The 13,787-nt window shown below is 35.6% G+C and overlaps 1 protein-coding gene across 7 annotated transcripts in view; it reads left to right on the top strand.

Moving 5' to 3' along the window:
- kcnab2b (potassium voltage-gated channel subfamily A regulatory beta subunit 2b) overlaps positions 1–13,787 on the top strand; it is a 74,218-nt gene that overhangs the window by 37,927 nt on the left and 22,504 nt on the right. Inside the window, exon 1 of one of the 7 annotated variants that reach the window (XM_048178178.1) lies at positions 1,380–2,324. The exons of 5 other annotated variants lie outside the window; for them this stretch is intronic. In XM_048178178.1, the coding sequence (XP_048034135.1) occupies positions 2,116–2,324 (209 nt within the window). In that variant the 5' untranslated portion in view covers positions 1,380–2,115. Of the gene's footprint in view, positions 1–1,379; positions 2,325–13,787 lie in introns of those variants that run through there. One more of the 7 variants, XM_048178179.1, reaches the window with a different exon arrangement.

The following is a 13,787-nucleotide window of genomic DNA, read 5'->3' as shown; positions in this document are numbered from 1 at the left end:
AGCAGCTAGAGTTCTTACTAGAACCAGGAAGTATGACCATATTAGCTCGGTTCTGTCAACACTGCGTTGGCTCCCTATTAAACATCGAATAGATTTTAAAATCTAAAATCTTTACTTACAAAGCACTAAATGGTTTAGCTCCCCGGTACCTGAGCGAGCTCTTAATGCATTAGTCCTTCACGTCTATTGCGATCTCAGAATTCTGGACAGTTGATAATACGTAGAATATCAAAATCAACTGCAGGTGGTAGATACTTTTCCTAAACTTTGGAACAGTCTTCCTATCACTGTTCGGGAAGCAGACACACTCTGTCAGTTTAAGTCTAGACTAAAAACACATCTGTGTAAACTTGCATACACATAATACATTATCTACTTCTATAATTCAAATCATGTAAATTGTTAGGCTGCATAGATTAGGTCAGCCAGGAACACTTCCCATAACACCTGATGTACTCGCTACATCATAAGAAGAATGGCGTCTACGCTAATATTAGTCTCTCTCTGTTTATCCCGAGGTTTTCCGCAGCCTGCCAGATCCAGGCCATATCCAGATGGGATGAAGGACCTGCATTTAGACATGATGATAACGCAGCCCTAACATTTCAACTAAACTATCCCCTGCGAAGGCCTCCTTCCTTTTCCTTTCCCTATGTATGGATAAAAAATTATCAAAATTATTCTAGTTTACATAGATCAAATTTTCTGTATTATGCGGACCAGACAAGTAATTTGGTAATAACACTTTTTTTTTTTTTTTTTTTTAAAAGACCAAGCTTCTGCACACATACACACTCAAACATGCAAACCTATAGGCTAAACACATAAATGAACGGCAAGAATGCATTAAAGGAATTCTGTTTTCAGTAGGAAAGGTGTCATTTAAGCGGCCCCTAATAATTGGATATTGAATCTTGAATGGAGTTTAAGCCATCTGCAAGAGAAGTCATTATGAATGAAGGCTAGCAGACAATTTGCATTTTGCATAGTCAATTATTTGTTATGAATATTAATAGTCGGTCAGACTGCATAATAGGCATTGCTTTATTCCTATACTCATAGAGCTGAAGCAGTCATGTGAACTGAAGTCACTAAAGTCCACTCATGTGAAAATCATACTCATTTAAATAATTACACAGTATCTTTTGTGATAGAACAAGTAGGAATGAATAAAAAGAAAAGGCCACATCTGCAATTTGATCAACTGTTTTAACATGTGACGGTATCAAACCAGAATTGTGTTTGTCCTCGGACATTCTGTCATGCGTAGGCGGTGTGGAATATCAGGTACGAGCTGATCTAACACAACATAGCGTGAGCTTAGACCTTCCCACTTTCTCTCTAGTACACTCTCTCTCTTTCTCTCTCTCATGCTTGCTTGCACAATCATCATACTATGCTGTTTTAAATACTTTCTCTCGCATAGCATTTATGCATTTGCTCAGCACACATTACTGGATGATGATCTAAACCAGAAGCCGGGGTATGAAAATTCACTGTCAGTTAATGTTAGGAATAGACAGTTGGGCGGACAAGAATCAGCTGAAGAAAGTGGGGGGGGAAGAGAAGCAACTTCACTTGCAGTGCAGACAGAGAAAAGCGGAGAAGAGCAGATAAGCGTGTGCTTGATGTGCTGCAGTGTGACGTGGATGGATGTGGGATTTCTCCCCTGTTCTGTGTGTTGATGTGATTGGTGCCCAGAGTCCATCGCTTCACAGGCTGCTGCTGCCCTGGAGCCAGAGCGCAGGAATTCACTCTCACAGAGACTAGCACACACATGCATTGAGACTCTTACTTACACACGTTTCACACACACACACACACACAGACACCACATGGACAAATACATACTCTGGCAGCACTTCAAAGCAATACCTGCACTTGTGGTTAAAACAGAGTGTTGCACTCACCTTTTTGACAGCTGTCGCATCCATTTTGACCTTTTTAACGGCATTTTCTTCAAGTTTTGGGAAAAGTGACTTTTTCACCTCATTGTCCTCGGGACAAGAAGACACTTTTATCGTTGAGGTAACGGCATTGGTGCCTCTTGGGAGATTTTAGGACTAGTTTATCTTCATAGCATCAGCATCCTGTCTGCGGGGGCTCGCCGTCAGCATGCAGGTGTCGTTTGTGTGCACGGACCACCGAGCTGTTAGCCGCAGCACAGAGGACCGACTGAACCGACAGAACACCAATAGCCCGAGTTTGGGGACCAAAAGCAAGTTCCGTGCAGTGGCGATGGTGGCCCGCAGCCTGGGCCAACTGTCTGTGCAGAACATGCCCTCCTCTGGTGGCCACTGCTTAAGAACTGGCATGAAATATAGGTAGGTGAGAGGAGGTCTCCGACAGTTAACGTGTAGAACTTTAACCCTTCTAGTCTGTTGCTTGTCTGGTTTAGACAGTTTAGTCATGATTTCAACAAGTACAATTCTTTCAGTGTCACCAAATGCTTTTATTCTTACACAGTTTTGAACAGAAAATGTAACTTTGGGGATGAGATTTGTTATGTAGGGTTAATTTGGTTTAAAGGGTTAAAGTTGGCAAAGCATAGCTTAGGAATGTCTGGAATGTTAGTTAGTTGGCTGGTTATTTAGTGGGATTTCCTTGTTCATTGATATCTCATGGCAAATTTAGTAATTGTTAGTGTCAAGAGACAGTGAGTGAGAAGCATGTTTCATCATACCGTATTCACTGTACTTAATTTAAATTTTTCTCTACATTTTGCATTTTGTGAATTAAAATGTATTATTACAAATGATTATTTATGAGTAATTATATATATATATATATATATATATATATATATATATATATACTTTACTGTTGAAAAGTTTGAACAGTAAAACTGAAGAAGTCTTTTATACTCACCAAGGCATGCATTTATTTGATAAAATAAGTAAAATGGTATTATTGTGAAATATTATCACAATTTAAAATAACTGTTTTATATTTATATTTTAAAATATAATTTATTCCTGTGATGGCAAAGCTGAATTTTCAGCATCATTACTCCAGTCTTCAGTGTCACATGATACTTCATAAATCTACATCAGCAAAATATTTCTGAATTAAAAATTAATGAGAATATTTTAAATAATGAAATAGTGAGTCATTGATTTGCTTATTTCTATATTTCTTTATATTATTGGCTTTTTTTATAAATTTCATTTCTGTATTTGTTATTGTACATATTCAAGTTGTTTTTTTTATATCAATTTTATAACCCATTTCCAACTCTCACTCAAAGTTAATCTTTAAAAACACTAATAATTTAATAACTTAGTTAAATGTAATCTTTAAGAAATCTCAGTATGAAAATACATTATTTCATGCTTTGCATTATAATGTCGTAATGCCAAAATTCACTTGTAGCATTCAAAAACCATTTATTGGTTATCAGCCATTATTATTGGCTTATCTTTTTCGGCCAGAATTCCGAATGCATCATAATTATATTATGTGCAGAGGTGGATTGTGATTATGTGACCTCTTGACATCTCTGCTGTTAAAAATCAAGTCTTTCTTCTGACTAATTGACTGAATTTGTGTATTTCTCTGCTGTCTCAGGTTCAGAGGAGAAGGTAGAGATGGAGATTCCTGTTAGTGCTGTTAAACACATTAGCATGTTCTCTATATGAAATGGAGATGCAGTGTGATCATGTTCCACCGCTTAGCGTTATTGGGAGCATATAAGGGTGCTCTCTCACTTTTTCGACTGCAGTGCTCATACTGCCCACGGTCTTTTGTAACACACTCCATGCTGCTTCTTATCTGCTCACTGATAAAATAATAGTGTGCTCTATCCTTTAAGTAAATCCACCCTCCCTCTTCATTTTTCCATACTGTAATTTGCGTAATTGTACATCAAAGGCACTTTGTAGCCAGCCGTGCAAGGTAACATAGAGTCTTCTACTTCCTGATTAAACTAATGTGAAACTGAACACCTGAGAAGCTTCCATCTCTCCAAATGTCTTGGCTCTTAAAGCCGATTCTCTCATTGTAATTAAGTCTTTGAAATTTAAAGCTGTAAATATGTAAATGTCGTGTCATAGTCATGGCTGCGTTTATTTTCCTGGTGTGTGGGATGAGGCTTACTATCAATTTTTTTTTTGGATTGCTTTACATGATTTGTGTCTGTGTAATTTTAATTTTCCTGATCATAATTATGTCTATATTGATTAAAACAAGTATATTTACAGTACTCTTTACCTTCTACACACACTGACTTTAAGGGTGAATAACTTACAATATTATTGTACAATAATGCAATGAATTTTTCATGTACTTTATGGATCTACTAGTAGGATTCATAAATGATTCATAATGTATTTATTTATTTTATTATATAAGTTAAACATTAACTATATAAATGTGTCTATCAGTTTTCATCACTTTCTGCTATAGATACTTTTGGTCTGAATATTAGTTTTCAATGTTAGGCCCTTTTGATTTCTAAAAGTTCATTTAAATTCACTGGATTGAAGTTTCTTTTACAAGTTTTCATATAGCATGCGATGAACAGGTTATGAGGAATTAATTATGCAGACTCTTAAAAAATTGGACATTTAATTACTTAAAGAGGTGGTTCACTCGAAAATGAAAATTCTGTCATCATTTACTCACCCTCATGTCATTCCAAACCTGTATGGCTTTTGTTTTTCTGTGGAACACAAAAGAAGATATTTTGAAAAATGTCCATATATTGAAAATCCCCAACATTCTTCAAAGTATCTTCTTTTGTGTTCTGCAGAAGAAGGTTTGGAATGACATAAGGGAGAGTAAATGATGAAGGATATTTAATCCCTTTAAATTTGAACTGGTATTATGTTCACATCAGTGCTGTGAGTGCTGAAATTATGACACAATCACAATTTTCTTCTGCAGTTTGCAGCTACAGTGCAATGATGCTGATTAATAGAAACAGACAATGAATGAGTAACACGGTAACATGGATGCTTCTCCATGTCTGATGAGCCAACATGAAATTTTCCTCAGCATACTGTGACGAAAATGAGTTTATGCACACGCACCTGAGGCGAGTGAATACCAAGAATACTTGTGTGACCTGCGTCTGTTGTGGTCGTACATTTGTGAGTGCTCACACATGAAATGTCATGAGCTGATAAATGCAACCTTGAGGGTTTTTTCTCGTGCTGTCCCACTGTTCTGTGGCGTGTGTCTCTGTGGGCTTTACATTTATCCCTCAACTAACATCAAAGCTCCTGTATCCGTTTTGTTCAGGAATTTGAAAGACACAGGAAGAGAAGGATGAAGAGGGTTGTGTTGAGGCATTGTGTAAGCGTGTGTCTCTCTGGGGCCGGCAGAAAGAAAACTGAAGTGGTGATTACATAAATGCACAAATGGGCTGCAGTTTCTGCCTGCTGTTCCCTGGGCAGTAAACAGCAGGACCGCTTTAGTCTGGCCAGCCAGTTATGCAAGCTACTCTTTATTTGTCCAAGACAATCTCATGAATTCAGTGGCTCTAGAAAGTTTCATCTTTGTCCAGAGTCTGCACTATTTCTCTCCATAAGTTATGAGTGATAAAAATGGATTTTAAAGAGTTGTGGGTATTCCTAAACCCTCACACAAACACTTGTAAACACGGCTGCCTTTTCAGTAGTTTGTTGTGAAACTACGGCCCGGGGCCAATGTTACCACCTTAGGACTTTTCACACTTGAAATAGTTAACTCCGGGTTATTCTAAACCCTGGGTTAACAGAATCTGGGGTTATATTGCTTCACGTTTCACAGTGCTCATAATTTACCCTGGGTTAACAATTAATCCTGGGTATTCCAACACTGATGTTTCATACCATATATTCCTAAACCCAGGGTTAATGTTTTGTTTTCAGGGTTAAAAATGGGGTTTAGAACTGGAGGTTAACCGCAGTGGAAAAAGCCCTCTAGTGGACAAACTACTTAGCACAAAAAGTCAAGACGAATGTACGAGCTGAGCGTATCTGCATGCATATTGTGGTGGTAACGAAATTTACATCATGCTCAGTGTACACATTCCCTATCATACACATAAAAACCAGAATATACTTTAGGCTTTAAAGTTCACAGAATGTTGTCTTATTCAGATGATCTTGTAGAAATAGAAAACTGAAAGTTATTAGGTTTTTAGTTTATACAATAGCTACTTTGAAATAACAAAATAGGTAATTAGCAGATGTTTATTGGTGTTTGCTACACTGTGTCCTGCACCTCTACTAAAATTTGGGTCAAATATAAACATTTTTTCTATAATATTTTGGATCATTTGAATCCGTCATTAATTCAGTACAGTATTGTTTCTGTAGTGACTCTATCCTCTAAATTCATCCATACACATTTCTTAGCAAAGATACCCAACAGGCCATTTTTCATACCCACATTGTGATGTGTTGGCACCCCATGTGGAGTGTTTGAGCAGGAAAGAGTGGGCCCCTGTGGATAAGATTACTCATTTTGATAAAATGCCCATGCCTCTCAGGCAGTATCGTGCCTGTAGTTCTCTAGTGAAGCGTAGCCTGCAAAACCCTTGTTGATGCATCCTCCTCCTGGTTTCCTAACTCTTTCTTCTTGACATTTTGTCTTTTACTTCCTTCATATCCTTGCTCTACCTGTTTACCATATCACTCATGCCCCCAGCCTTTCTTATGTAACATTGCTTACCTTCCTACTCTTCCACTTAAAGCCTTTTTTTTTTAGTCTGATGAAATGGTGAATATACTGGCTTCATACTGTACCTTTCCTGATTGGATCTTGTTTGAAAGATCATGCTTGATATGATGAAAAGATTCTCAGAGGGATTCCTGGTGGCTCACTGTACATTGAATGTGTGTGAGGTCAAATGTGAGTTGTGAACTGTGTGTATCCTTGTTCTTATCCCCTCTGAAGCTTGGGGTGTTTGCTCATCTGCCATGCTAACGAGCTTGTGTGTGTGTGTGTGTGTGTGTGTGTGTGTGTGTGCGTGTGTGCGTTCTTTAATTAAGACATCTGCTCTCTGGGCCAGCCATAGGGCAGTATAGGAGATCCAGCTAGTTTTTTGTCCCATCAAATTTGTAGTCCGCCTGAGCCAAACCATGCTGTGTTGTGAGGGTCAAAGATGAATAAAAGTGTCCACGATAAAGAAAAGGAAAACATCTTCTTTAAACCACATGTGCTAAGTTCTTAAAAAATGACTTTTTGGGTTCATGCTGGTTTCATGTGGTTTTGAAAAACTTTTATACCATTTTCAGGAAAAGTTTTGATTAATTAGCTTTAAAAATGTATCATGGTGTAACCATCACAGTAAAAAGTTTAGCATTAGGCTAATATAATTTAATATTTGTTACATTAATATAACATAAAAGATAATAAAATATTTCATGAATAATCTTAGATTTTAATCATTCAATCAAGCAGAGTTTTTTTTTTTTTTTTTTTACAAATATTATTAAATGTTAGTTACTAAATATTATTAGTTTTTGTTATGCTTTTGTATTTGTGGAGTTGCACCACATGACATTTTACCTGAATTAACTTGACCTTGACAAACAGTCATGAGGGTCAAATGGGGCCTTTATATATACAGTACAGTCCAAAAGTTTGGAACCACTAAGATTTTTAATGTTTTTAAAAGATGTTTCGTCTGCTCACCAAGGCTACATTTATTTAATTAAAAATACAGTAAAAACAGTAATATTGTGAAATATTATTACAATTTAAAATAACTGTTTTCTATTTGAATATATTTCACAAAGTAATTTATTCCTGTGATGGCAAAGCTGAATTTTCAGCATCATTACTCCAGTCTTCAGTGTCACATGATCCTTCAGAAATCATTCTAATATGCTGATCTGCTGCTCAAGAAACATTTAATGTGTACAATTGTACAAAATATTTGTGTACAATATTTTTTTTCAGGATTATTTGATGAATAGAAAGTTCAAAAGAACAGTGTTTATCTGAAATCTAATCTTTTGTAACATTATAAATGTCTTTACTGCCACTTTTGATTGATTTAATGCATCCTTGCTGAATAAAAGTATTCATTTCTTTCATTTCTTTTCAAAAAAATAAAAATAAAAATTCTTACTGACCCCAAACTTTTGAACGGTAGTGTATAATGCTACAGAAGCTTTGTATTTCAGATAAATGCTGTTCTTTTGAACTTTCTATTCATCAAGGAATCCTGAAAAAAAAGTACACAACTGTTTTCAACATTGAAAATAATCATAAATGTTTATTGAGCAGCAAATCAGCATATTAGAATGATTTCTGAAGGATCATGTGACACTGAAGACTGGAGTAACGATGCTGAAAATTCAGCTTTGCATCACAGGAATAAATTACTTTGTCAAATATATTTAAATAGTACACAGTTATTTTAAATTGTAATAATATTTCACAATATTACTGTTTTTTACTGTATTTTTAATTAAATAAATGTAGCCTTGGTGAGCAGACGAAACTTCTTTTAAAAACATTAAAAATCTTATTGGTTCCAAACTTTTGGACTGTACTGTAGTTTCATTTAATTAATTCTAAAAATGCATTGTGGTGTAACCATCAAAGTAAAAGTATAACAATAATATAATTTCAAAACATAAAACATAATAAAATATTCATCTGAGTATATAGTATATTAATCATTATTTTTAATTTAGTAAAATTACATTGATTTTTCAAGATAAAAAGTTGTTTTTCCTTATACAAATATTATAAAATATTAATTCCTAATTATTATTATTATTATTTTTGTTATGCTTTTGTTTTTGTGGAGTTGCACCAGATGACATTTTACAACCTGAATTAATGACCTTGACACACAGTCACACACATGGTCAAAGGGCGCCTTTATATACATTCAGAAATTAAGAACATGCTTATTGTAGAATAAAAAAGTAGCTTTATGAATGGATTACATGTATTCTTTTATATTTATTTAATTAATTTAATAGTTCCGCACAGATAAATGAGTTCCATGTCATTGACCCATAAACCCTCTGTGAAGTCTGTCATTAAATAATCGGTGTTGCTATTATAAACACTAATTATCGCTAAATGGGCAACAGTGAGAGTACACACAGTTCACAGTACAGCACTATCCAGTTACTATACCTCCATCAACTGCTGTGTTAGTGTAGGTAGTAGTGTGCTGCATTAAGAGACCCATTTTGATCTGTGGTAAAGGCCCTGTCGACATCCATTATCGAATGCCAAAGATTAGTGGAGCAGGCCTAGCGTTTCCCACACATGCAGCCTCAGCCAAGTGCCGCTCTCTGGGGAGGTACTGACCAAGTTTCTCCTCTCAATGTGAATGTGCCTTTTAAATACCCATACACTGCTGAATATGTTTGCTGCCATTCACCTTAGAAGATTAAGAAAGCTTGGTTTGTTTAAAGGCATGGTGAATTATTGATTGCAGACTTCATGTGCTGATCGATTTTAGTAATGGGGTTTCCACATGAGCTGGTAGGAAGCAAAGCAAGCTCTCTGGCTAATAATAAGACACACTGCTTTACAGTTGTTGCAAATGATGTACATAGGCAGTCTACATTGTCACTCTGAAGTTATACTGTAGACATTTGCCATAAAAGTGACCAGACATCCTGCTGTACTGTATTCCAGAAAATCATTTCTATAGATCAGTGAGCAAACTCTATGCAGTAAATTATTCAGTTTAAACTCCATGTTTCCAATTTCCTTGTCTATTTAGCAGCATAACTCAACCATGCAGTTGTAACAGTTAACTGGTTCAGGTAATTATATGTGGGTCATTGACGAATAAGGTTCTTAAAAGTGTAAAAAAAAACTAATGGAAATATAATACATGTATAAGTTTTATAAAGTGTTAACAATGTGATTATGTGGTTTTTATAATCAATTAACACTGCTTTTGTCATTTTTTACAAGATGGACAAAATTTGTCACCAAAAAAGTAATTTGGTTTCAACCAAAATTTCGGTTTTACCGAATGACACTTTTGGTTATACTGAATGACGATATTTTCAAACAATGCTAACAGGCTGATATCTGGATATAATGGTTGTACCAAATGACCTGATGGTCACATGATAGTGAACGCATGACTTGATCCAAAACGGTCCCTTTATATTGGTTACTCCGAATGACATCAATGAAATTAATTTTTCCAGACATTCTTTCTCATAACAAAGCAACGATTTCTACACATAATTTTAATACCATTTTGCACTATGTTTATATACGATGTTATAAAATCATGCCAGAATAAAAAATTGAGGCCTTTGGACAAAAAAAATAACCTGTCACGTCATTGACCCATGTAAGTATTTTACCCAAAGACTTCCAGTAGACTTACTCTGGGCAATCTGGCAGTTACCATGAAATCAAAATGGACAATTCTTGTTTTTTATGGATTTTTGCAGCATTTATTATAAGTGATTTATCCATGCACAGCATTATTTTTTTCAAATTCATGTCCTTTCATAATCTTTAATCAAAATTACGTCCCCTCCCTCTTGTGTGATGTGTTTACTGGTGCAAGGACAACCTGTCAATCACATGAGATTCCAGCAGTAGCAAACCACAATGATCCAATCAATTGCCGATGGGCAAAATCAAGTCTGGTCCTACACTTTTTTCTTATTCGAGAAGCTGTTACACTCGGATATACTGTACATCACAATAGAGAAGACAAGATTATCTGCACCTGTGTTGTCCAGATTGACCCTGTCCAGCAATCTTCAGCTCAGACAGTGCAGACAAACTGCTGTGGATTCATCTAGCAGATGACTGGACATGAAAGCAAGATGGAGCCTTACAGTAGCCATTAATTACATTAGACTTTACCTTTGAGAATCAGAATACAATTAAGGGGGAAGGTTTAAAAGGAAGAAGTTTTTAGTTGGTACACTTTTAAGGAAACCCCAGGTAGTGAATCAATGAGAAAGCCTTTAAAAGTTAATTGCTTTTCTAGAAGAGCTCAAAAGCCATAGAAAGAAGACCACTTTCACAGTCCCAAAGGTGTTCTATGTGGTTCAGGTCTGAGCTTATTTGTGCAGACCAGTCAAGTTCTCTATTTTAAGCCATTTTACTGGTGGTTTCTTATGACAAAGTCTCATTGAAGTTAATGAGCTTGTTGTTATACCATATTCTACTGTAAATGTTTGTCCATGTGCTTGATTTTTCATGTTCATGTATTGGTATACTGTGACATTTTAGTTTGTACACTTTTATTTGTATTTTTTCAATTCCAGTTTTCCCGTAGTTTTTTGCTTTTAGAGCAGTAGACCAAAAATATGTTTGACCAATGGAAGACATAAATGTCTTTAAAAACATAAAAAATAAATAAATAAAAAATACAAATTATAGCTCATTTGGTTCAAACATTTTTTGTTGTTGATGTTGTTTTTTTGGTATATGAATCTACCATTTAGTTAGCAAAGATATTCCCAAAATGGGGTTCGTTAACTCCTTGTAGGTCAAAAGTGTTCAGCTGACAAAGTCTGTGAATCCCTCCATTTAGCACGCTATTCATTTGAGTTCATAGGCAATTATTGGTGGTCCAGACCACTTGAATACTATTAATGATTATCCCAAATGATATATATTTTTGAATCAGTCATTTTACCACTATTCTCCAATGATTAGGTTCTACATTTGCTGCTTTCCATAATTAAAGAGGGCTAAAGACGTGCTTGACTGTCTCTCTGTTCTCTTGTTGCAGCCAAATCGTCTAGCATCAGCGCATGCTAGTGATAAAGCATTTCACAGCACTTACACCACTATACTGCCAGAGAGGTGTCTGTGCCTTGTTAGATGGAAAGACCAATTATTAGCAATTATTGAGGGCTTTGCGCATCAGTTTGAGCCCTATCAACAGATGGCCAGTTCACCTTCACAGGCTAGTCAATGGATCTCCCTTCCTGTAACTCTATCTCCATCAAAGCAGTTAAAAATTCATCACTGGTTTTCAGGACCTCCATGCTCACTGATAATTTGATTTGAGTAGATAAGTTCCCCGCCGATGTTCTGTTCAAAGCCACTTAGAGGTGACATTGATGACAGCCTGTTTACAGGTAATGGATACACTGTACATGCATCTACTATAGGCCTTTATTCAGAGTCTACACTCAAGAACAAGTTTTTACAAGTGCATTCTGGTTATATATTTCAAAACCGACGACAATGTCAAAAATTATGGTTGTCAATTCATAGTAACTCATTGTAAAACTACAAGCCTATATGCCACTGCAGTTCCAGACGCTCATGTTTACTGTACATGTAAAATTGCTTATTTTCTCTAAAATGTGTAAGGTTTTGTTGGCATTTGGTGATTTCTTTTCATGGCCTATTTTATATGTGTTACTTTACTGCTACCCTCATAAAGACTAGTCCATAAGTCTTTATTCTATACAGTTCATTTGAGATGCACTGAAAAAATGGGAAAACAGATTTTACGATTTAATCATGTTATTTGTGATCTACACAACTAAATTGTGATTCTCTTCTAAACTTGATTTCTTTATTTTCAATATATGTAATTCTCTAAAATGTTCAATCTACGAGATTAAAATATGTAAGGTGAATGTGAACCAATCATGTACTGATGTCGACATAATTGAAACTGTAGTTCCCAGCATGCTTTGCATGCGACTTAAAGGGGAGAGTAAAAAATTAGGTGTGAAATTAAAGGGTTAGTTCACCAAAAAATGAAAATTACCCCATGAATTACTCACCCTCAAGCCATCCTACGTGTATATGACTTTCTTCTTTCAGCCAAACACAATCGGAGTTATATTAAAAATATTCTGGCTCTTCTGAACTTTATAATGGGAGTGAACGGTACCCAAGATTTTGAAGCCCAAAAAAGCGCATCCATCCATAATCAAAGTAATCCATTGGGTTAATAAAGGCCTTCTGAAGCGAAGCGATGGGTTTTTGTAAGAAAATATCCATATTTAAAACTTTGTAAACTATAATCGCTGGCTTCCTTTAATGGCCATATGCAAGTCGAGTGACCTCTGACCCGATGTATGACAGGATGTACCATTCACTCCCATTATAAAGCTTGGAAGAGCCAGGATATAGTTTACCTCTGATTGTGTTTGACTGAAAGAAGAAAGTCATATACCTAGGATGGCTTGACTCAAAATTATGTGTTTCTATCGAAACGCTATCAATGGCAAAATGAATCTGAAGCTGTCAAGTGGTACAGCAGGTCAGGTGGTACAAGTCGGAGCTCTCAGAAAATTCAGAGTTTACAAGTTGTAATTACAATTTCTACAAGGATGTGAATGCTTTTTACAAGGCCTATGGATATAGGCCTATGCAACTTAACTTTTTTCCTCTCAGGAATAGCGTCGGTATTTTTAACCATGCAGCAAACATTAAAATATCTTGAAAAATACTTTAAATTATAAACCATTGTTTTTCCTTTCATTTAATAGGTTTACATTTGGACAGAATCTTGTTATAAAAGATAATTGTATGCCTATTGGCTAAGACGGCAAATACACTCTCTTTGTTTTTTAATAAATAAAGTATTATTATTATTATTATAAAGTAGGCTACATGCAAAAATAAAAAATAAAATAAAAATAACGTTATTAACCGGTTTTTGGAACGTTTATAATATGAAGGAACGCTGGAACAGAAACGTTAATATATCGATTCTGCTCGGAGTGGAACGATTGAATTTTTTTTTTTTCATTTTTAAGCCCTGGTCCCTTTAAATGCAAATGAGCTGCTTTCCAGAAGAGGGCGGAGCTTTAACAGCTCATGCTTTGGTTGCTCAACAACAACAACAAAGCTGGAGAATCTCACGCAGCCAAAAT

Source organism: Megalobrama amblycephala, linkage group LG24 (genome assembly GCF_018812025.1).
Source record: "Megalobrama amblycephala isolate DHTTF-2021 linkage group LG24, ASM1881202v1, whole genome shotgun sequence".
In the NCBI taxonomy this organism is placed as follows: Eukaryota; Metazoa; Chordata; class Actinopteri; order Cypriniformes; family Xenocyprididae; genus Megalobrama; species Megalobrama amblycephala.
This window is presented reverse-complemented; position numbering and strand designations above follow the sequence as displayed.